Below are 25187 nucleotides of genomic sequence, written 5' to 3' on the forward strand. Positions count from 1 at the left end.
GGCCCTAGATTGTTAAGATGCATACCTAAGGAATAATTTCAATGAGCCTGGACTCTTGCATCTTCCCATACATAGAAAAGCACTAAAATCATTCGATATGCCTGTTTTTTGGGATTAGCAGTAATCTTTGACATCTGACTACATTTTTTTTTCAGCAAAAACTTCAATATATCCTGGCTCCTCCCTTAACTCTTCAGAACGGTTCCTCAGAGCTATCTGAGAGGCTGTCTCCTGGGCTATAGTCCTCAGGAAGTTCCCTGAGTAAAACATATCTTGCAACTTTTAGGTTGTGCATTTTTCTTCATTTGACACAGTTTTACCTTCTTGGAAAGGCTGGAGAGGAATACCTAGGTCACTGCCACAACTCTTAGCTCTCCCTGGCTCACTGCCCTTGGAGATGAGGAGAGTAACATGTGTAGATGCAACACCTTGGCTCTCCAATCTATACTCACTCCCTTATTATGCACCAATAATACTGAACTACCCATTCAAGGGGGATCTTCTCCCCTCGGGTTCATTTCCCCTGCCCCTGGTACCTCCCAAGCTCCTAGAGTAGATACAAGCCTGCTGCCTTCAGTTGCCCTCCTTCTTACTGTGGGCTTGGTCTGGCCAAGAGAAAGGCACTCATCTCTCCTAAGGAACTGATAGGCTCTCAGGTTGCTGGATATATTTTTTAAGTTTATTCCTCTTCAGTTACCATGTCAGTTGGAATCTGAGGTTCATATTCATAATCTGTTACGAATGAACAGTTCTAAGCAATGGCTATTAAGGTCGATTGTTCCTGCCCATTGTCAGGTGTAGTCATTGTCTGCTTATTTCTTTTTCAGTCTTTTAAGTCCTTAAGCCTCCAACCAGGAAGAAACAATTTGCTGGAACTTCACATGTGCGAATGGCAAACTTTGCCGAACTGGAGCCCAGCCTCACTCATTATTATTTTCACAGAAGAAACATTTGTCATCAAAGCACAGGGACTTTCTTAAATTAACAAATGCTTGACCTGCACAACTGAATTACAGATAAGACTCCAATTAATGAGTAATGAGTGACAGTTCTTTGGGGAAATTAGCTTAAATCTGGTCTCCAGTGGAAGCACATGCAATAAATCAAAGTTAAACAAATGTTGCCTAATAATGGACTTTAGGGAATCTGCTAGAATAAAAAGATAAGATTTGAAATTGACATACCAATTGTCAGTGTGTAGAGAGGAACTTCTTGGAGTGTTTAGATAATTAGTGTGAATTGCAGGATGCTTAAAGTACTATTTGCTGCACTCCACTAAACATCCTTAGGTATCTAACTTCTCAAAGTAACCTATTTGGCAGACTGAAAAACCTTTTTAAGTGCTGCAGGTATAGTAGTAGGAGGTTGGACCAACTGGAGAGGGAGGAAAAGGGGGTAAAACGGAGGGTGAGAGAAGAGGAGCCCCCTCAGCTCAGGTATCTGTTTCTTGGATAAGACCCACCATGTCACGTCCCCTGGACTTGTCTGAATTCCTGGTTTCTGGGCTCCAGGCTAGGGCAGAGATGCCTGGAGGTGAGCTAAAGCTCAGAAAGAACTGAAGGCTGTGAATTGGGCTAGGATCTTGGCTAAGGAGGCACCACCTAGGCCCAAATGGAATCCCCAAACCCCACAGCGATTCTGGCTGTCCCTCACTGCTCAGCCACAGGCAACCACCTGATCCAGATTCTCTGCCTCTCACTCTGCTGGGACCATTCCTAAGGAAGGCAAAGGAAAGTGTTCTAGGAAAGAAACCTAGAGTCTTCTTTTTTACAAATGCTGACAGAAACATGATGTTGGGGTCTCATCTCAAATGCAGCATGTCCAATATCAAGCTCACATTTTCACACAAGCCTGTTCCCTCTACATTCCCCACCCCAGTAGATGGCAACTCTGGGAAACTGTGGTTTTCCTGGATTCCTTCAGATCTCACTCCTGTAGCCAGCTGGTCACCAAGGCTGGTCAACTCTACCTTTGATCATTGAGAGGGTGGGAGGGGACCCCCAGAGGCTTGTAGGCACTAGGCCAGCATCTTCCCTTGCCTGTTTGGCCTCCCCGAGTCACAAGTTGCCTTGTCTTGCTCCCATCCTGCCATCTGTGCCCATGGACCCTGCCATCCTGTATCATCAGTGGGTCAGTTAGCCTTGGAGAGGATACAAGGCTGGACGGTGGATTATGCTGCCCTCAGGGAGTTCACCATTCAGATGAACAGAAGAAACAAGGCTCCATGAAAATCACAGGAGCCAAGTACCGCATGAGTGGTACAGATGTAAGAGTCTGAGAAAGGGAGCTGCGAGAGGCTTAACTTCAGGGCAGGGTCTTGGGCTCACTTAAAAGAGAAGCAAGTAATATCTGTTAAGCACTCCTGGAACTGGGCCAGAAGTTTTAACAAACATCTGCACATCTATCTTACCAGCTGCATGGTCTCAGCTTTAGAATTTCTTGTTCTGCAAAACGGTGATGATGATCCATCACAGGGTATGGAGGATTTAATGAGCTAATACATTTGGCATGCTTAGAACAGTGCCCGACACACAACAGTTCTCAATAATTTTTAGATTTATTTAATAATAATCCTTATAAAAACCCTCTGAGATAAGGTTGGTTCATTTATTCATTCAAGTATATACCTAACCCTAAAGGAGCTTCCCCACAGTCCAGTGGGAAACAGACAAAGAGAGGACAATGACTAGGCAGCATCACAGTGTGCACAGAGTGCCAGGGGCGCAAAAGGCTGCTGGTTATCTAATTCTTCTGAGGGGAGGCAGGCAATGCCTCCCAGGTGATGCTTGAAGTGGGTCTGGAAGGTTCACAGCTGCAAAGGCAAGGAAAGAAGTATTCTGTGCTGCCTTCTGGTGATGGGCCTGGGTAGACACAACATTTCTGAGTTAGGTGGACTCAAGACTGTTAGGAGGAGAGGGCACTAGAACAAGTCATGATGGCCTCTTGTCCTACACCGAGGAGTTGGACCTCAGTGGTGGGGAGCTGCTACAAAAGCGAACAGCAGCGTGGTATGACTAATGGGTGTTTAGCTTCAGTAACTCTTGCATCAGTATGAAAGTCTATGAGGATAGTGAAGCAGGTGTGTACAGAGGAAGAAAAAGAAATCCATCAATCCCAGCAGTCAGGACTCCTCACTCCTTTTCCTGTACTCCCTTGGCACAAGTAGCTCAAACACTGACCTATCAACCCATGGTTATGTGAGTAAACAGAAGGTTACTGACTACAAGTTTAAAAAACTCTGATATTTACTTTCCAGATTACAGCGGCCCTTAGGACTGTGGAATAAGCTAGATGTATCAGGTAAGCTCAAAGTTAAAAAAAAAAAAAAAGACCAAAGCCATATGTATGTTGTCTCAAAACCAGGTTATTTATTGGTATGTACACACACGCACTCACACTCATACACACCCATACACCCATTCCTGATGCACTGTGTCAGCAGTACGGTACTGAGAAGGGACCTGACAAGATACAGGAGGCTGGTGAGGGGGGATGGGTCACAAGTGACTCCCCAAATAAAAAGTATATTGACTGTGAGGCAAGGGATACACCAAGACAAGAGCCTTCCATCGCTGTATGCATCACCTCCCTGCAATAATCCCAAGATGCCCCGAACAGACCTGGGTCCTGCCAGCTGCTGCCTTATGACATGACTAATTAAGATAGGGTTGAGTTGTAGAGGAGAGGCTGGGGCTGAATTTCCCACTATGCTAGCCTATCAGAGTTCCCTGAAGGAGTCAGATGGCCTTGTGGTCTCCAACTTCACCAATCTTAGGAATCTGGGGTTTCTCCATAATCTTAACATCCATTACCCAGGGATAGGAGCTCTTTCTCTCCATCCAACTTATTTTCTGCTCAAGAACTCCTCCAGCTCCATTCCCAGTGGCCTGACAGACAGGAAGGGCAGGGAACAATGAGGGAGAGCAAGGGAAGTTGGATGCCTTGCCCATACCCATGGGAGCCCACCCAGCCCCACCACTGGTGGACCTCTCCTCTACTGAAAAGCAGCAGAAACCTGTAAGCCTGGTACTGCCCCAGGCTCCAGAACTCCTCCTGGACAGGGTGCTCTGACCCATCATCCCACCTGCTAGCCGAGCCACCACTCAGAATCCAAGTCATCAGCTTGCAAACCAGCTGCTCAGCCACCTGCAGGGTGGCACTTCACTGGCTCCTCTCCAGGAAACATGCTTCAGGCACTTTTCCTCTCCTTTCACTTGGATGAAACCTTAGGTTCCATCAGCTCACCCTGAACTTGGGTCCCAAACACTTCCAGGCACCTTGGCAGGATGAGTACATGGGTTAAGAAGAGGGATTTCTTGGAAATAACATTCTTACCAAAGCGGGACCTGTATCCCTCAGCCCTGGATGCTGCCGTGCTACCGGGGAAAGCAACTGAAACTGGGCAGGTCTCAGGAATTTCTGGACGAAGCAGTCCCTGCACACCGAAAGAGCCCTGAACAAGGGGGTAGTGGTTTGGGGACAAGCAGGAGAATGACAGTCTTCACCAACAGTGGATTTCCTGGACCTAGGATATGATTCACTACAGGGGAAGCTTTATTTTCTTCCTAGGAGATCAGAGGAAGGAAGCCTCAGATTACCTTTTTCCCAAACCAGACTTTAAGGTCAATGTATATACTCAACCCACCCATTAGGTATATTCTTATGGGGCTGGGATTATCAAAGAAGTGGGGCAGAGGGGGACAGAAAGGGAAGGAATATTGGGAGCATAGCTGGCAGTGCAAGGTTAGCTTGATCCAGAGCCAAGGTCCACACAGTTCCCTCTCCCCCCAGCCCAGCAGCAGCTCTACCCTACAGTTGGGGCAGGAGGCATTCCCGCTGCCATTTGGGCTTAAGGCCACCACAGGCCATTGGCTCTCCCTCTAGCTGACCTGCCTGCACCTCTCACTGGGCAGGAGGGCTGAGTTTCCCCATCCTTATTCTTGGTGTTTGGGATTCAACTTAAACCACGGCCTAGAATCTCCACCTCAGCCTTCCCTCTTCCCAGGTTCATCATCCTGAGGAAGAATGGGGCCTTCTACAGCCCTTCCCAGGCCCCAGGGAGGTCCTGGAGGTGAGGCAGGAGCTGCAGCTATGCAGATGAGTTGGGGGAGGGATAATGGCGAAGGTGCCAAGACCAGTTGTAGACTATCTAGTACAACCAAGAGGTGGACAGAAACCAGAAAGCCAAATAACCCAAGCAAGGCAGTCTGAAGTGCCATTTTCTTGGAAGGGCCATCCCCAGCCCTTGACGCTGTGTCCTGGTCTCTGGTGGAGTTTGCAGTCCAGACCAGCTAGATGCAGAAGAGGGAAGGTGGAGTCCATCCATCTTGGGCTGCCTTCCTCTCCCTCCCGCAGACCCACAAGCATGGACAACCTGGTTGCCTCCACAACACCAGGAAACCCAGCCGCATCCCAGAGAGCCTTACAAGGGACACACGTTGGACTTGGGGTAGAGGGATGGCTAGGGGGTAGACAGTATATTCTGAGATATGAGACTAGGAGCCGTGGGAGTAAGGGGACCGAGCAGGAGGGTGAAGGGCTCTCCGAGCCTGTGAAACCAAGCAGGAGGAAGCTGGCCTTGGGGGCTGTAGCTAGTCCCGGAAGGCGGAGAGCATGTGTCCGTAGAGATAGTGAGAGTGGGCTAAAAGAGAGAAAAGACAGGCATTGCGTGGTGAGCTGGCAGTGAGTCCCTGAGAGACGGGTTGCAAGGTATCTGCGGCGTGCTTGTAAGCTCCAAGCGCCCAAGGCCAAAGAAAGCAGGAAGGGCAAGCCGGGCAGTGGGCGCGAGCAGGGCTGGAGCGGCACGGCCAGCCGGAGGCCAGGGACAGGCGCGGGGAGGCCTTGAGCCGGCGGAGGGCGGGCCGAAGAGCGCCCGTGCCCAGGGCCTGGCCCACTTACCCCGAGCCACGGGCAAAGCCCCGTCAGACCCGGGGCGGGAGGCGGGGTCAGCAGGAGTAGGTCCGAACCGTGGAGGTCTCCAGTCTCTGCGCCCCCGCCGTCCCGGCTGGGAGGAGTCGGCAGCCGCGGGAGAACACAGAGCGGCGGGTTAGTGCGCGCACAGCTCGCCCGTGGGGCCTTCCCGGCCGCGCCTGCCCGCGGCGGCCATTAGTTAGTGCAGCGGCGGCGCGGGAGCTGTGCGCCCGCCTCGGCCTCGCCTGAGCGCCAGCGCCCGTCCCACTCCGCCGCCCGGGCACCTAGGTCCTGCTGGGCCGCGGCCATGCCCAGCCAGCCTGCCACTCACCTTCAGGCATGATCTTCTTTGGCGGGGCCGGTGGAGGCTGCAATGGCCCCAGGGTGGACACGCGGAAGCCTACCGGAAGCGTTTCGGCAGAGGCGCTGAGCACGGCGCTGCCGTGGTGGTCCCGCGGCCGGAAGCGTTTCCTCCAGGAGGGCGCGCGGCGGAACACCTTGTCCTCCCCCTGCACCGTGGGGACACGCAAAGGACCAGGGCTACCTTGGAACTGCCACCCTCACTCCCTGCCTGGGGTAGGACAGTCAATGGCTGGTTCTAGGGGTACCTTTCCCTTCGGAAAGAAGGGAGCAAGGTCACGTCCGCTTTTAGCCCCTCAGCTTTTCCTTGTGTAAAGTGAATGGGGCAAAGTGGATGACTCCGGGGAGCCCTTGTGACTCTGAAGTTCCCTGTCTTTAGGCGGGGTGGGGTTCCCCTGTTCGGATGTGGCATCCTACAGTTGAACTGTGTTTCTCTGCCCACCCCAATCATCTCAAACTGGGCTTGGGATGCCCATTGACCTTTAAAGTATTCCTCCTCTCAGGCTCATCCATGGGAAGTAGTCACCAGCCAGCCTCCATTCACTCCTCCCTGACTTTCTGGGCCCTCAGTATGGCTGCAGCACCGGTGTGCTGAAACAGCGCTGGGACAGGAGTCAGGAGACCTGGCTTCCATTTTATCAATACTAGCTATGTGGCCCTGAGCAAGTAACCTCTCTGAGCTTCAGTTTCCTTATCTGTAAATGTAAAATAGGAATAACATCATCTGCCCTACCTATTTCTCAGGCTGCCTATCCCTGAGGGGATCAGGGGAGAACATTGACCCACTGACAGTGATGGGTCAGGCAGATGGCCAATCAGCGGCAGGTTCCTCCAAAGGCTCCTGCTGTCTGCCCTCTCACCCATGCCAGCCAGGTCTCCAAAATAACTATCTCTGCCAGAGGGCACCCAGAGCCATAACTCTACAGGATGTCCCTCTGCACAAGCCTCCCACCCCACCCTTCAGAGCCCACATCCATCCTGCTTGGCAGCCATGCCTAATCCCCCTCAGCGCTTATGTTCTTGGAACTGGTGCAGGTAGAGTGCTAGCAGCAGGAATAAGAGACACGAACCCACCAGTTCTCACCTAAACAACCTCTCCCAACCCCATTAGGGTTTGTTGTTTGTGCCCTGAGTAGGCCAAATGCCCCCATCAGTTCTTAGCACCATGTATCTCTGTCATAGCATTCATCATAGCATTTTTAAATGTACTTATGGGATTATTTCATCAATTCCTTTCTCTCCCTCTCTTCCTCCCCCCACCCCACCCCTTTCAAATTCTATGCTTCATGGGACAGAGGTGATGATCTTTTTTGTTCCGACCAATATATCCGCAGACCTGAGTAGTGCCTGGGAACACCGTAGGCACTCAATAAATATTTGATAAATGGCAGCTGGCTCCCTATGCAGGCATCCCATCCCTGAGTTTATCAGGAACTTTCCTCATCATTTCTGTCTTCGCCATGATCCTATCTTTAACCTAATCTAGAGACCCTTCTCTTCTGCATGCTCTCTCTTTCTCTCCATTTCTATCTTCAGCCAACCCTAAGGACTTGTTTCTGTTTTTCTCCCCCGTCCCCTAATAGTCAGATGTTCTTTGTGTTCCTCATCTCCTCATTTCCCTTGAGTCCTGACATCCATGCATGGGAGAACCGGATATAGCCCTCCAGGGCCTTGAAGCTTGAGAGGGGAAACTGAGAACCAGAATTGTCAAAGGAAACAGTTGCAAGAGACAGCTCAAGGTTGCTGATGATGTGCTGGATGGCTGGACAGGAGGCAGTCTCTTGGATCTCCAACCTCCCACCTGCCACTCCCCCCACGCCCAAATCTCACCGTATTCCTAGGACCTGGCCTTCTACTTAAGCTTCCTTTTAAAGGATCAGTTCTCTCCAGCCCCACACCTAGCTGCATCCCAGAAAGCCCACTACATTGCCAAGATGATGTCACCTACTCAGTAACCACCCCAATGCCTGAAGCCTGATAGGACAGCTATCTCCACTTTTAGGAGGCAGCAGGAGGTAGGAAACAGAACACAGGAACCAGATACACTTTTGCTCCAGTCTGGCTCTGCCACATGTCAGCCTGTGACTGCAGGTAAGTTATCTGCGACAGCAAGTAAGTTACCTCTTTGAGCTTCAATGCCTCATCTGTAAGATGGCATAATAACCTGTCTCACATGATGATTGTTAGCATAAAATAAGATGTCTGTCATCACTGCACCACCATGCCTTGCCCAATGCCTGGCGCAGAGTAGGCATTCAAAGAATATTTTTGTAAGGATTGAAGGAGTAAAGAGCTTTCTAAATTAGAAAGCACCATTCAAAGATATACGGGAAAGCTGTATCAAAGAAAGCTTAGAACCTAGTGTGTGGGGAATAAGTAGGAGGGTCCACCTTGCAGGGGCATTGGGAAGATTCAGATCTCAGAGTGGGGACATCTGGTGGGGTCTGGCAGTTTCTCTCCTTGAGTGGAATACACACACACACACACACATACATATGTAATATGCATGTAATATATGTGTGTGTGTGTAAATAACACACTCCAAATTTCAAGGCAGCTCTGTGAAGAAAACACCCCTCCACAAATTCTGTATGTTTCTGAGTGTGTCCTATCTACCGAGGTGCAGTAGTCATTCCACAAAGGTGGGTTTTAGCCCTGTTAAACCCAACTAAGAAGAGACTAGTTGATAAGTAGATAACACTAATGGTGTCCCACAAGGAGGCCCAGAAGTCTAAACAGAGGCATTGGTAGAGGTAGGGGTGCTGCAGAGAAAATGGGGATCAGAAACAGTTCTGATTGAAGATGGAGAAGCTAAAAATAAACAGTCTGGGCTCTTTTTTAACTTGTTTGGAACCAAGGCAGCTAAGGCAGACCTGACAGTGAAGGCAGGCAAGGTTAATGGTAGGAAAGTGAGTAGAGAGGAGGGAGGGGAGAGGAGGCAGGGGCTGGGGAGGGGGCTGTGCCCTCAAGAAACACGTATGTTTTAGGAGGAGCATTGTGCTAGGAGCATCAATCTAGCATCCTAATGCTAGATTAGGAGCATCTCTAACAGGAGCATTATGGCTAGAACTTCGGAGTCTTCCAAGACATAGTCCAACCTAAACTCAAGGAGAAGGCCTGATGAAACTCAGTTGGAAGGGGCTGTTTCTTCAGTGACCTGGGGCATAAGAGTAAAACTAGAAAGGAAGCTGGGATGATAGAAGCCTGAGCCATGTGTTTAGCTGTGTCAAACTGCACTGAGGAACATGTGAGCAAACCTGTCATTTAATGACCTCAGAATAATGTCTACCTCCAAACAACCACACTACTGGATGGGTGGGAAACTTAGCAGGCTGGAGATATGCTGTGCTCACAGCACTGAAGAGAGGGGCTCTAAGAGATAAAGAAAAAGGTATGATCCCAAAGAGATGACCTTTGGGGGAAACCTCTGATCCTGTGTGGTTAGGAGGTTTAGGGCACAGAGCTGGAAGAGGCTAGAGGTACCCAGAAGGAGTTTCATAGAGACTTCTCCAGGCCTATTGCTAGGCCTGTTCCTTCCTCCCCAACCCCCTGATATCATGCCCATCCTCTATGGCTCTCCTCCCTTAGGCCACCCCACCAATCACCAAGGAAAGCAGAACTCATGAACTCCAACAAACCAACAGTGACCAGATCCTCAAGGTCCCCAGTTCACAGCCAGGTACTCACATCATCCAGCTTCCGGTCTGTGCCTAAGGCCAACAGGTTGTTGAACTCTCTCTCCATCACCTGGCGTGCCTGGAGTCCACAGGGTGAAAGAGGGAGAGAAGGGAGGGGCTATAGTTAATGAACTCTAATGCCATCTTTCACCTGTTTCCTAGGGGGTCCAAGGGCAGAGATGGGGTTTTCAGTGCATTTAACCCATTAGCCCTTGATGCCGCTCCTTTGAGCTAACCTCGGTGTCCTCTGAGAAGTCAAAATGTTAACCTTACGATTTCTTTCATATGGAGCAAATTAGAAAACTATAATTTTTTAAAAAGTAGGATCATAGAACACGTGGATGGACACACTTCACCTACTTGGGAAAAGACCCCCACAGTTTGTCTCTATAAGGGAATATCATGCCATACTATCTTTCTGGAAGGGTAAATAAGCATGTAGACCATGGATAATGAAGATTTAACTTATTTAGATTATATAAATGTATTTTATAAAGTTCCACATAAAAAATTAAACTTAGGGGGCTTCCCTGATGGTGCAGTGGTTGAGAGTCCGTCCGCCTGCCGATGCAGGGGACACGGGTTTGTGCCCCGGTCCGGGAAGATCCCACATGCCGCGGAGCGGCTGGGCCCGTGAGCCATGGCCGCTGAGCCTGCGCGTCCGGAGCCTGTGCTCCACAACGGGAGAGGCCACAACAGTGAGAGGCCCGTGTACCACCAAAAAAAAATTAAACTTAGGAAAACTGCTCAGTCATGGATATTGGTGGCCCTTGGGCTGAGTGGGGCATAAAGGCCTTGTCTATAGGCTTCCCAGCAATTTCTTGCTAGGAGATTTGAGAAATGTCAGAAAAAAGAAAATTTTCAAAATTACCACCTGATATTCTGAACCATTTTTAATGAACGATTCCATACTGGGTCAGATCCTACTTCCCCTAGTAGCTAAGCTAAATGAACGGGTCAGAAAAATAAGAACGGTTAGAGAGCAACAGAGAGTAGCCCTGCTACTCTTTACAGATGTACTGCTGTCCACAAAAACTGGATGTATTTAGAGATAGGAAATGAGAGAAAAACAAGCCCATTTCTGGGTAGATAATATTAACCATAGCATTCTGTGGGGACAGTCTTTGTTGGTATTGGGAACATAATATTTTTTTAAGTGATCAGAAAGGAGAAGCATAGTTAATTTTCAAGTATCCAGGTGACACTGTTCCTCTGGGTAATGAAAGGTGACTATGACATTTACAAACTTCAGAAACATTTCACAAAGTTGTATGAGTGGGCAAGAAAGCAGCTGATGGGGTTGGAGATGGGCAAGCATAGAAAAATTGCATTGGGATTTCCCTGGTGGCGCAGTGGTTAAGAATCTGCCTGCTAACGCAGGGGACATGGGTTCAATCTCTGGTCCGGGAAGATCTCACATGCCGTGGAGCAACTAAGCCTGTGTGCCACAACTACTGAGCCTGCACTCTAGAGCCCACGAGCCACAACTACTGAGCTCGCGTGCCATGCAGCCATACATAAATAAATAAATAAATAAAATTAAAAATGATTGCAGCTTGGGGGAAATCTCAGCTCTTCCTAGAGAGCGAGGGGAATCTGTGCTATCCATTCTGACTGGTTGGGATGGGTCATTGCAAAGAGACTGTAGGACGCCCTGGCCCTGTGTGCTGCCATCACCCCTAAAAGGCCAATACTCCACCCAAAATTACAAGACAACTCAGCCCTATCCTCACACAAGCGAAAATTCGTCTGCTCCCAGAATAGCTTGTGCAGCTCTGGTGGCTGAATTTCAAGAGATCTGACAGCTGCAAACAGTCCAGACAAGGGCAGCTAAAATGATCAGGGCATGGAGACAAGTCTATATGAGGAAAGGCTAAAAGAATTAAGACCACTCTGTCTGGAGAGACAAAGGCTTGGACCCAGAGGCAACACAATCAGAGTTTATGAAATCACAGAAGGTGAGAACTAGTCAAATACAAATATCCATACTAAATCGTAGACAATTAGGATAAGGCAATTCTCTTCCCTGGGGGGAGCCGACTGTGGGTACATTTAGGACAAATAAAATTAGGTAGTACTTTACACAACAGGTAGTAATTCTAGAGTCCATTACCCACAGGAAGTTAAAAAAGCCAAACATATAAATAGGTTCAAGAGAATTTAGATATATTCTTAGATGACAGCTCCATAATAATTATCAAATGTAATGGAAGGAGATGTCTAATCTTTTGAGCTGTTGACAGGGAGACAAAGCCCTGGCATGGAGAAGCTCTGGGCTGTGTTATTTGGTATATTTAGCTTTCTAAAACCTAGGGACCCAGGAACAGATCCTTGGGGGGGAAACAAAGGGGATATGGGTTCTCTGGTCCTTATGGGCCCCAGGGCTAGTTTTCTTCTATGAATAGTCAGGTCAGAGAAGCAAGTAGAGGAAAAGTCTCAGCTGTAAAGATGGGGCTGGGAGGAGATGGGGGTGCCCACTGCAGTGTGGGGATTAACACAGTATTCCAGGCCTGTGCTGAACGTGCTCTGTATGTGAAGGGCATTGGTTTCCTAGGGGGCTTGGTTATGCACAGGGACCACTTGGAGGTTTGAGGACATTTGTGATCCCCTCTAGAACAGGCCTCCAGAAAGCCCTCCCACCAATCCATAAACTTGCGCATATCAGAGGGAGAGAGAGCAAGAGAGTGGAGGAAAGGGAGAGACCAAGATTGAGACTGATGACCAAGATCAGACTGATTGAGACTTACAGCCTACCTGGGTATTCTGCGTGGGTATCTGGAGGACCAGGGCCAACGTGTTGTGGTCAAAGTTCTCGTCCAGGGCCAGCAGAGCACCATGCACACCACTCTCATGCAGGTTTCCTGCATAGTCCCGGAGCCCAATAGACTGGACCCAATGAACCACCTGGTCGTTGGTCCAGACCAGCACATCTGGAGGGCAGGGGAAGAAAAGGAGCAGAAAGAGACAGGTTTGGCCAAGGCCCCTCCAGGGACAGAAATAGAGGTCCCTAGACCCAGAGCCCCAGTCCACCCTGTTCTCTTGGCTCCAACCCCCCCCCACCCCCCTCAACTTTCCACATCTTCTTTCTGTCCTCCCTGGCACCTGGGCGCTTGGAGAACCAGCCCCATACCACTCCATTCTTGCCAGCCTGCGAGACTCAGGGTCATGCTAATACGCTTTCTCCCCAGAGCCCCTGTACCAGTCATCCACTGCCCCCAGGCGGGAATGGCCCTCTTCTTATTCTTTCTACCTTCAAGGTCTCTTCTAAGACTTGCCTTTCTTTCCTGTCCAGCCCCACCCAGATCACCAAGTTCCATGAGCACTTTCTCACGCCAGTCTATAGCACTATCCCAAGGGGATCATTGCATTTGTCTGGTTGGTGGCCATTGTCTAAGGTGTTGGGGAGGGGGATGTTGCAGCTGATCGGGCAGGGGCTATTTTTCCTCCACCAGATGGCAGCATCCTTTGGGCATGGATTGTGTCTCCCTCATCAGACTGGGAGCTCCCTGCTCCCTAAGGGCTGTCTTCCCTCTTAGATTTGGAGCTTCCCTGTGGCACAGAACGCCTCTTCTCCCTTCACTCAGCCCAAGGCAGGGATCAGTGAGGCAAGTCCCTGCTCCCCCAAGGCCGCTCCCACCACAACTTTCAGAGGAGGCTCCATTGAGCCTGACAAGCTTACCCTTGATCTCATGCTGGCTTTCTTCCCGCCTCTTCTCCAGCTCCTTCCGGTCATAATTCAGCCTCTTCAGACACATGATGCCATACTGAAGACTGGTTCTGCAGGCACACAGCCCCCCTGAGCCAGAGCCTCAGTGGGGCCACGTTTCTACCACATCTGCCCCATATCCAGCACCAACCACAGCCCATCAAGACCTATATCCTCCAGCACAAAGAGCATCCCAGCCCACTCCTTCTCCTCCTTCCCCCAGGGCTTAGACATAATCCATCACAAGGCCACCTCCCTCTCTCTGCCTATCCCAAGTCCTCCCTCTCAGCCAGGGTGTGGGGCTGATTGACAAAGGAAAGTTCTTTGAATGATAGCAACACATCCCTCCCTCTCCAGGCACTGGAATGACAAAGAACCCTACAGATATTCTTTTGTGTCCCCATTTCACTCAGAGTCCTTACAATGGCCTACAATGTGATACATGATCTGCCCTATACTGATAGCCCTGCTGTTCCTCAAACATGGCAGGAACGCTTGGCCTATGTGCCTTGGGGCCTTTGCAGTGGCTGCTCCTTCTGCCTGGAACACACCCCCTCCCTGCCCCCCAGTCTGCTACATGGCTTACCCCCTTGTCTCCTTTAAGTTTTTGCTCAAATGTTGTATTTTAAATTCAGTAGTTACCTTGTCCACCTGATTTAAAACTGCAATATCACCAGCACCACCAACCCCCCTTACTCTGGTCTAATTTTTTTTTCTACCACCTTTTAGCTATTAACATTCTATATATTTATAATTCCTTGTCTGTCTCTCCCAGTTACAATGTAAGCTCCACGAGGGCAAGGAGGTTTGTTTTGTTCACTGATGTATCTCAAACGCCTAGGATGGTGTCTGACACATTCTACAAATGTAAATACCATAAATGCTAAATGAATGATGTGAAATAATTCACATAAAGTACTAAAAGTACTTTAAACTGTACCAGGTGCATAGTAAGCACTCAATAAATAATTACTAAGCCAGGCCACAAACCAAAGAATCCGTAGGTTAGAAGGGACCCCACACACTCTCAGTCCAAGCTCCCCACCTAATGCAGGAGTCAGCTCTGTAACATCCTTTTGAGTATTATGAACACCTGTGCCTAAACGCCTCTGGTGACAGGGAACTACCTCTGGATGCAGCTCATTCCATCTTGGGCAGCTTTCCCTGTAGTGTTCTTCTTTAAACTTGAACACTACTCTGTCATTCAGCCTCTCTGGGTTTTGTCATCTACAAAGTGGAGGAATAGAATAGAAGGTCTCTCCCAATTCCAAATACTTTTGACTCTATCATGGAGGCCATTGCTTTGTGAGATTAAATTATGCTTGAGTGCTCCCTACTTCTCTCCCCTCAGTTCTACCCAGGTAGCCCATCTGCCTAGAACAAACCCTTATAGCTCAGAGACACCACTTCTAAGGAATCTGGCTCAAGGCCACTGGTTTAAGCCTTGGTCCCCTGGAGGGGGCAGATGCACACATACCTCCTAACTGGAAATGCCTTTAATTTCAATGTCACTTACTATAATTTTCAGTTCAGTTCCTATGACTTTCAAAGCTATTGCACAGCTTAGCAAAAATATAAAGGCCTGGGGCTTCTCTGGTGGCGCAGTGGTTGAGAGTCTGCCTGCCGATGCAGGGGACACGGGTTCGTGCCCCGGTCCGGGAGGATCCCACATGCCGCGGAGCGGCTGGGCCCGTGAGCCATGGCCGCTGAGTCTGCGCGTCCGGAGCCTGTGCTCCACAATGGGCGAGGCCACAACAGTGAGAGGCCTGCGTACCATAAATAAATAAATAAATAAATAAATAAATAAAGGCCTTAAAGTCAGATCAACCTGGATCTGAATGCCAGCTGTGCCACTTCCCAGTTGAGTGGCACTCAGCATATGTGAGATGGGGATCATCACTCTCCTGCAGAGTTACTGTGAGCATTCAAGGTGATCCTGTATGAAGGGGCTTAGACCAGCCCCTGAACATCAGAGGCATTCAGTAATGGTACCACTTTTGGAAGGACATTACTAATTATTGTGTGTGCTTTTTCTCCTATCAAAATAGGAGATTCTCATGGAAACCTGCTCAATAGAACACTATGGTCTAAGGAAAAGAGATCTGAGTTGGGTGTCAAGAAAGAAGGATGCTGGCCCCATTCTGCAACCACTTGGCTGAGTGACCTGGTGACACTCAATCTCTATTGGACTTGTTTTCCCCATCTGTGTAAGGAGAGTTTTTAAATAACTCTTTCTCATCGTTAAAAAAAAGTATGATTTAAAAGAATTTTTAAAGATATAAGAACATGCTTATGAAATATTAAGTGGAAAAAAAGCAGTTATACCTAATTGAGGTAAGGAATGTGGAAATGTTTTAGAAACTGTGAAGTACCCAAGATTTAGAGCTAAATCTTGAACTGTGTATATAGGCTGAGAGTCTCTCATGGGCAGTCGGGGGAGGACTTCCATAATGCTGTATAGGGTTGGGCTGCCTGATCCTCTAGCAGCCGAGGCACATCTCAGTTTGGTGGGGAATGGCCCTTCTCTCCCCAGCCCTATCAATCACTGAGGAGGGAACAGGTGCAGCTAGGCCTGGCAGCCTCCCAGATTGACAGAAACAAAAGATTCCCTTTCAGCCCCGGTGGTGAGGGAGGGGTGGTGCTCAGGGCAGACACAGCTGGGGGTTCCAGCATAGGCGGCTCTGCAACGTGGTGGCAAGAGAACTGGATTTCAGTCAGGAGACTTGCATTTTGCTAGCATCCCTGAGTGACCTCGGGCCGCTGCTCCTTCCCATGCCTCAGTTTCCTCACCCATAAAATATGGAGGCTAACTAGATCCCTTCCAAATATAACTTTCTGCTGTTTATGAGTTGGAGAGACCAAGGGACACCTGCAGAACCCTAAAAGAACCTTGAAAAGCCACACACTCCCAGCTCCACCCTTTGTCACATTAACTACTCAAGATAAAAGACCTGGCTCAAATAGCAGCCTGTGTGATTTGAAGTTGGATGTTAAAAAGGACTTCCTAGTGTGTTAGTCTGAGATTATGGAATAACTGTGCTTTGGAATATTTTGTGTAAGATTGGAATTGTTTGTTACCTTAATATTTAATAGAACTATTTAAATAATACAGCCATCTGGGCTTGATATTTTTATCCACTGCTTCAATAATCTCAGACTAACACACTCTTGACACCAAGCCTGACAAGAACATCATAAGAAATGTAGAGACCAGTATCATTCATGAATATAGATGCAAAACTCCTAAACAGTGGGGGAGGGAAGGACTGGAAGTTTGGGATTACCAGATGCAAACTAGTATATATACGATGGATAAACCACAAGATCCTACTGTACAGCATGGGGAACTATATTCAATATCCTGTGATAAACCATAATGGAAAAGGATATGAAAAAGAATATATAAATATATAACTAATCACTTTGCTGTATAGTAGAAATTAACACAACATTGGAAATCAACTGTACTTCAATAAAATTTTTAAAAATTAAAAAAAAAAAAAGGACTTCCTAAAAACTATCAACTCCTGGAACCATTACCGAAAACCTATGTCTTAGGAGGGCTGCCTCCCTAGCTCCAGCTGGTTGTTTCCATGCTGGCATGTGCCCATAGAGCTTTCTCTTTTTCAAGAGAAGCCAGACATCCAGAATTTTGCTTAACATTTCCTAGCGTTTAAATATTGGCAGCTAAGGTCATAATTTTAAAAATACAATGTAGGCCAAACAAATTACATGTGTGAGCCAAATTCTGCCCACAGGCTACCAGTTTGTGACCTCCACTGCAGATACTTTTGCACAGAAGACCTTTTCAACAAAGAGGAGGAGAACACTGGATGACTTCCTGTACAAAAGGATGTGTGTTTAAAACTGAGAGGCTCAGATCTGGGATGTTGGCAGGGCAAGCATCCAGAAAGAACGTTCCTCTCATCTTGTAAGGAATTAGACACCTAAAACAGATGCTGGGTTCAGTGTACATCTTCTCAGGGTAAATGTAGAGAATTCAGCAAGCTCAATGACAAGAAATAAAATTCATATCCAGGGGGAAAACTTTCTAAGTGAAGCTAAAGAGAAATGACTGTGTCTTAAGGGTTGGAGGTGAGAGGACTAAACCCTCAAACTGCAGGGGAGACAAAAATTTGGCTTTCCCCAAAGGGAGACCTGTTACCACCCAGAACAGGCAAAGAAAGAGATGGAAGCACCTCTATTCCTGGAGACAGACCCCCAGAGTTGGGGGAGAACTGTGTAGGGAGGTGGCCCCGGGTTCCAGGCTGGCTCACCGGTGGAAGCTGTCCACCATCTTCAGGTGGACCCGCAGGTCCTTCTTGGTGAGGTGATCCAGCATGCGAGCGTCAACAAGGCACTCCATGAAGTAGCTGCGGTACTGGGGGAGCCCCAGGCTGGGCAGCCACTGGTTCCCAATCCACTCGTGGTTCATGTCCCCATAGGCCAGGGTCTGGAGAACAAGATGGAGGAGGCTGGGGGCAAAGGCAGTGCCGGCAGGTTGCAGCTAGCAGTTCAATAAAATTTCAGCTTACTTTCACTGAGGGGCTGGTAGAGGCGGGAGGTGAAGATTTTAAATGGAGCTTTTTAAGATCCTGGAATGATATATTCCCACTCACTTATCAATTATCTACACTAATGAACAGAAGCAACCACCTAGGCAGCAAGTCATAGGAAATCCTTCCCATCGACTCTGAAATGCATTTGTGGTGTTGTAAGGCAGACTTGCCTTCCCGATTTTCAGTCAGCCTCAAGCCTGCTGAGCCCAGCGGATAGGCTGCATTACAGGGGGCCTGCAGAGTGACAAAGAAAGCCAGTCTCACTTGGGAAACTGGCCTCACAAGGTCCACAGGGAGTTACGTTTGGCTGAAGATATAAAAAAATGAAGTAAGGTGAACTGAGCCTGCCAGCGCTCTTCTCTAAGGCTTGGTTGTCTCTCCAGAGATTCTCTAGGTCCTTCGTGTGCCGCCTCCCCACCCCACCACACACCGTGCGCCCCACCTCCCACCCAGTCTGGTTCTGAGAGGCCTGCTCCACTTGGTCATTGCCTCCTGCCTTGCGGGCAGGGACCTCCCTAACCATCTATCCTTAGAACGAATTTTAATGGTAACCCTCCATCACTCTCTTTCCTTACCCAACTTGTTTTAGAATTGAAAATTTTGTTTTGTTATCTTTTAAAATAAAACGATTGATACATATAAAACATATGTAGCGTATGTTCATTACTAAGCATAAAAACGAAGTTAACATCCTTGGACACCATCCATGTTATCCACACTGTTGCATCCATCCTTACGTTCTTCTTCCCCATGTTATGCCCTACTGCCCCTCTAGAGGTAACCACCATGCTGAGTTTTCTGTCCATGATGCCCCTGCTTGAAAAAATGTTCTTATAGTCACCAAGGTCTATTCCTCTAAATAATATGATTAAATTTGCTTGTTTTTGAGTTTTAATAGAAAATCTTTGGGGACTTACACTTTTCACTTTACACTGTATGTCTGAGTCATCCATTCCCTTTGCTAAATAGTGTTTTACTGTGAGAATATACTATAACTGATCTGTCCAGTCTCCTGTTGATGGGGTTGCCCAACAAGTATAAACAGTGCTACATGCTTCTTTTTTTTTTTTTTTTTTTTTTTTGCAGTACACGGGCCTCTCACTGTTGTGGCCTCTCCCGTTGCGGAGCACAGGCTCCGGACGCGCAGGCTCAGCGGCCATGGCTCACGGGCCCAGCCGTTCTGCAGCATGCGGGATCCTCCCGGACCGGGGCACGAACCCGTGTCCCCTGCATCGGCAGGCGGACTCTCAACCACTGCGCCACCAGGGAAGCACTGTGCTTCATTTTTATTCATGGCACTTACATCTATCTGATATATTGTCCATTTATTTGTTTGTTTACTGTCTGTTTCTCCCCTAGAATATAAGCCCCATGAGGGCTAAGTTTGCTCACTTCTGTATCCAGAGGGCATAGAAAGGCCTAACACCTAGTAGCTGCTCAATAAATCCTTGCTCACCAAGTGAATGAATGAAAGCCCTTTGCTCAGTTCACCAGGGGTACCCCTGAGAGGGACAGGAAGAGGAAGAGGATTCATACTAATCTAAGTCTCATTACTCCTGGGAAGAGGGTTGAACTGAGGGGAAGAGGCAGGCATGCTGGGGGCACAGCCCTCCAAGGCTCCTCACCTGGCATGGTGAAAAACCAGAAGTAGCTAAAGGGGAATGAGGAAGAATGGAGGCGGGTGACTTCAGCGGAGGAGAGAACCTGTGCCCAGGACCCTTTGTGTGAAGAGGGACCTAAAAGACTGGGGCTCAGGGGCCTCCCTGGTGGCGCAGTGGTTGAGAGTCTGCCTGCCGATGCAGGAAACACGGGTTCGTGCCCCGGTCCGGGAGGATCCCGCATGCTGCGGAGCAGCTGAGCCCGTGAGCCATGGGCGCTGAGCCTGCGCGTCCAGAGCCTGTGCTCCGCAATGGGAGAGGCCACAACACTGAGAGTCCTACGTACCGTGAAAAAAAAACCAAAACCTGGGGCTCAGAGAGTCCTGCAGGGGAGCAAACCTGCTGGGAGAACACTACCCCAAACTGCTGAGAGTTGGTTCTGGACAAGGGGAGGGGGTCTTACCTGAGCCCAGCTGCCCTCCTCACTGTCCTAGGAATGAGTGCAGCATGTCAGGGGGAAACAGGCAAAGTCAAGAAACCTGGCAGCCTCCACCCAAGGTCCCACCAAGAAGGAGGAGCAGACACCCCAGTAGCTGGATGGGTGACTTGGGAAAGCTTGTTGGGAAGGTTAAGAGAGCACAGAAGGCTGGTGCACGTGCCTGTGTTTGCAGTGAGAGGGGATCAAATGTGTACGTGGCAGAAACACAGTCAGGCAAGGTGCCAGGTCCTCCCAACCCTCCCTGTTCCTCCACCAAGGATCAAGCACAAGGGTTAAGGACTCTGTGGCTTCATGACAATAGCAGGGCAAAACGCTCCCAAGCCCTGCCCTTCTTCACTGGAGTGTACCGGTAGCCCAGGGTGAGCTTGTGACCCCCTGGAATAGACCACCCCCACACACACACACAAGCTGTTCCTATTCTCACTTCTTTCCCACCCACCCACCACCCTGAGAAGAGAACTCCATCACACATCAGGGAAACCAATCTCGTATTAGATCAGCTACAAGCCCCTTTGACTTCCCACAACCTTTCCCTCATCCTCATGCAAGTCATCAGTCCTAACCCCAGGCCCAGGGCCCAGGGCCAGACTCACTGTTTTAGTGGATGTTGCCAGAGTTTCCATCTCTTCATGGGTGACCCAGACATTCCCAGAAGACTGTAGGCAGAGAGGAAATCTAGCTGGTCCTGCGTGTGAGCTCCTTGGCTCCCCATCAGGCTGGGAGCCCTAAGGACAAGACATAGCTCCCTTCCCCTGAGTCCTCCCACAGGCCCAGCCCAGAATTCTGCACATTGTCTAGCTCTGAGCAACTCTCTTTTATTACCATATCTGCACTGCTTAGCACAGTGCCTGGCACAGAGAAGTACCCAACAAATGTTCCCTGAATGAATATGAATAAATGGTGTGAATCTGGAATAAGGGCTGACCCCAATCACAGAGATGGACTACAGTGAAAGATTTTACCCTGGGGGTCCATGGAGAGGTTTACATTCTTGTGGAGAGGTTGGAGGACCAGGATTTACAAATGCCCCCTACTCCCTCTGCTACCCCAATCTGGCAAAAACACAGAACCCAGAAGTCCCGTCTTTGGAAACTCTGCCCAAAGATCTAAAATTACCGGCAGAGTAGGTATGGGGAGATGGAGCTCATGAGTGGTACGTGGGAGGCAGGGAACTAGGCCTGCTGGGATTCTGCTAGCAACAGTGTTACCTCCTCTTGGAGACCGGGTGGAACCCTTTGTGGGGATGGGAAGTAAGGGGCAGGACTCAAATGCTGCCATCTTCCCAATGACCAATATGAAACTCTGTAAACACTATTTCGGGGCTTCTGAAAATGTCCTGGGTGAGGGAGAGGTCACTCACAGTCCTGGAGGTGGGCGGGGCAGAAGGGCTGGTCAGCGACACCATCTCCTGGATAGCCAGCCGGAGCTTGAGCCGGTGCAGGGCATTGCTGATGCCAATTTCCCGCTGGATCTCTGTGTCCGAGAGGGCTGACATGATGGCACCACTCTTGACGTTGGCCCGGCAGGCTGCCACATACCAGGCAGGCATCCCCACCCAGAGCTGCAGATATGGGGCACAGAGGGTAAATTCAGCCCCTTTCCCAAGATCTGGGCTCCACTGCAAAAGTTTGGCAATACTGAGAGGCAAGGGCCAGGCCTCATCCATGGTCTCAGAACAGCAAATGAAGAGCAGAGGAATTTAGAAATGTGGAGATGACCATCATCAAATGCCTCTTTTTCCCATTTTACAGATGAAAAGTCTGAGGCCTGGGAAGGTGAAGGGATTTTACCAACATTGCATGGGTGATTAGCTCCTGGGGGCACCTATAGGAAGAATGAAACCACCTGTGAAAGTCTTAATGGCTCAGTGAGGATTAATTCCCCTTATCCAGACTTAGCTACTCGAGAGGCATGAGTATATAGCATCGATTCTGGCTAAGTGCTAGGTATGGCACTGTGCACTTGGCACGGGAGAAACATGCTGGGAAAATTCTAGGAATACCACCCCTTTGCCCAAGGAGTCCTTGTCCCAATCCACACATCCTTCCCACCAGACCCCTGAGTAGACTTAGACTCCCTTTGCCCATGTTTACCTCTAGCCAGGAGACCACAGTAGGGCCGTCCCACTGAGCAAAGGGCATTCCTCTTCTGCGGGCATCTTCAAGCAGCTGGTGTCTTGCAGGAAGAGGAACAACAGACTCACTAGTCCTTCCTTCTTTCTCAACCAAGCATACTCCCAGGGATCAGGGGCTGTGCCAAGAGTTGGACTCCCACTACCCCTTCTCCCCACCATTGGACTGCCACCCCTGCTCTATTCCTGAAGCAGTGTGACACCAAGACATGAAGCAGCAACACCTCTCCATTCCCAGAGGTGAGGGTTCTTGCTTTGTTTGCACATGGTCTGAAACACAGACATTCTACTCTGTTCTGCCAGAGATCCCCAGGTGCTAGGTCACTCTCCCACAGCACCCTTGTCTCCTTCTCACTCAGGTCATCCTAAGAACAACCTCCCAAACCCTGCTGTTTCCACTTAGACCAGGCCAACTCAGTCCAGAAAGGGCCTTGCTGGGCTCTGGCTGCCTGAGCTCAGTCCCATGGCAGTCCAGGGAAAAGACAGTGGGTGAGGGGTTGGACCCCACCCTGGCAGAGCCCGGCCGGTGGTTCTTACTTCTTCTTCAGCCGCCGGTCCTTTTCTGCCTGGGTCCCCAGCTTGGTAGGTAGCATGGGCTCCTGCAGACCGAGCTCAGAGTCTGTTAGCAGAACTAGAAGGGAAGGGATGGCATATCAGCTAGGCCCTCTCTGCTTCTCCTCCCTTGGCCTGGGCCAGGACTGGGGAGCAGACCAGCAGGAGGCTCCTCAGCATGTGACAACCCAAGGGTCTGATGGGATAACCCATTATTCCTGGAGCTTCCACATGACATCCCTACAAGCAGGCAGTCCTACAGTGGCATCAAGTGGGTCACCCCAAGCCCAGACAGCCTTCTCCTGGGAGCCCCAGCCCTGGAGGTGTTTTTCAGCCAGATGGATGGAAGTCGTTCCACTCTAACGGCAGCAGAATCCTAGACAGAACTTGTCCCTCCTCCAAACCAAGGGGAAAAGGAAACCCAGAGAGCCAGAGTGGGCTTCGAGGCTCAGACAGAATTATCCTGACCTGGGTTGAGGGTGGGGAAAGAGGCACGTTCAGAGATGTGTGTCTGGGCCTCTTTCTCAGGGCCACTCACTTGCACAAATCGCAAAAGGGAACATGCATAGCTCTGTCCTCTCCTGTTAAGGATCTCCTGAACTGATGCTAGAGCTCATGGCAGGGGCAGCATTTTACCATTCACTTAAGCCCTGGTCACTCCTCACAAGTGCATAGAGGACCGAGGGTGTTGGTAATCCAGAAGCCAAGCTGGGATGCTGTCTTAGGTTTAGGTGCCAGTGTGGTGTGGGGAACATAGGAAATCATAAGGCTTCAACATGAGATGCCTCTTCCACTGACCAGACCTTCTCAGCCCTGCCCCCTCCCATCTGTGGCTGGCTCCACAATATATTTTGCAAGGCCCTTATGAGCTGGCCCCAGCCTAGGGTCTAAACTCACCTCTTCTGCTCCCCCCACCCACTTCCCTCCCCACTCTGAATAGACTCAACTGCTTACAAAACTCTCACACCCATGAATCTTTGCCTTTCTCAGACCCCCCACACACACCCCGCTTCTTCCCCTCACACACACACACACACACACACATACACACACACTTCTTGACTTGGCTAATTCCCACTTAGCCTTCAAGCTTCTGCCCAGGTGTTGCCCAGCAGAGAAAGCTGCTCCTGTCGCTCCCACCACTCCATGGCTGACCTCTGAGTTCCAGAAGCACCCAGAGCATATTGCTATCTTAATATTGTTTTAGAATCATCTCTTTAGTTTTTCCTTTTCATTAGAAACTGAGCTCCTTGAAGGAATGCACTATTGACCCGAAACCTAATACTAAGCCTTGTTTACAGTAGTTACTCAATATATGTCTATTGAACAAATAACTGAATAGATGAGGGAAAGAGAAGGAGGAAGGGAGGGAAAGGAAGAAAGGAAAGAAGGAATAGGGGAAGGGAGAGGAAGACAGCTAACATTTACTGTGTACCTACCACACACCAGGCACACACTGGAACTTTATATCATCAGAGAGGTGTTAATAATGCTACCCTTGCCCAAGCACTTACTTGACTATCATGTCTACAAAGTCACGATGAGGCATTGTGATATTTTGAGTCCTGGAGGCAAGATGTACTAGGAATTAAGAACTGACTCTCTTAGAGAAAGAACTAAGAAATTTCTCCTGAAGGTCCTGAGCCCAGTACCTCAGAAAACCTCCAGATTGGAAGAAACCTCAGAGGTCCAGCCTCACACTGAATACAGGAACCCCTTCTACAGCATACCAAATAAACAGCCTGATACTGATGCCTGACTCTTCTCGTGGCAGGAGCTACCACCCCATGAGGTAGCCCCTCCCGCTGTGAAATAGCTCTAACAGAAAACTTCTTCTCCGGAGCTGAATCTCTGCGTCTGTGGCTTCTGCCCGCTGGTTGGTCCCTGGGAGGCAGGCAGAGAAGACTGCATCCAAGGATACCCTCCTGCTTCTGCCCTCTACTCGCACCCATTTACTAGGAGACAGAGACCATGGCCCGTGGCTCCGTCCTGGCTCAGCTGGATCAGCCTGCCTTTCTCCTTCTTCCCGAACAGGCGGCCGATGGATGATTTGATGCCCTTGCGCTTGGCGCCCTTGTGCAAGGAGTCCTGGCTGCTGTTGCTGCTGCTGGGGTTGCTGCCTGGATCCTCCAAAGCACTACAGGATGACAGCCAGGAGGGGGTGGAATGAGAAGAAACAGACTTAAATTACAGCA

General features: G+C 49.4%; 1 protein-coding gene across 11 annotated transcripts in view; it reads right to left on the minus strand.

The window, feature by feature from the left end:
• Window positions 1–5591: 5591 nt before the first annotated feature.
• PPFIA4 (PTPRF interacting protein alpha 4) overlaps window positions 5592–25187 on the minus strand; it is a gene marked incomplete at both ends in the record, with an annotated part of 36036 nt that continues 16440 nt past the window's right edge. For 4 of the 11 annotated variants that reach the window (XM_082613911.1, XM_082613906.1, XM_082613908.1 and 1 more), the window contains 12 exons: window positions 5592–5641; window positions 6242–6419; window positions 9958–10026; window positions 12702–12877; window positions 13627–13724; window positions 17931–18106; window positions 20274–20300; window positions 20903–20965; window positions 21670–21870; window positions 22403–22484; window positions 22978–23071; window positions 24963–25129. In XM_082613911.1, coding sequence (XP_082470037.1) covers window positions 5592–5641; window positions 6242–6419; window positions 9958–10026; window positions 12702–12877; window positions 13627–13724; window positions 17931–18106; window positions 20274–20300; window positions 20903–20965; window positions 21670–21870; window positions 22403–22484; window positions 22978–23071; window positions 24963–25129 — 1381 coding nt within the window. Of the gene's footprint in view, window positions 5642–5945; window positions 6005–6241; window positions 6420–9957; window positions 10027–12701; window positions 12878–13626; window positions 13725–17930; window positions 18107–20273; window positions 20301–20902; window positions 20966–21669; window positions 21871–22402; window positions 22485–22977; window positions 23072–24962; window positions 25130–25187 lie in introns of those variants that run through there. The other 7 variants (XM_082613904.1, XM_082613912.1, XM_082613910.1 and 4 more) reach the window with 3 other exon arrangements.

This window comes from Mesoplodon mirus (genome assembly GCF_964341445.2).
Source record: "Mesoplodon mirus genome assembly, chromosome: 3".
Taxonomy (NCBI): Eukaryota; Metazoa; Chordata; class Mammalia; order Artiodactyla; family Ziphiidae; genus Mesoplodon; species Mesoplodon mirus.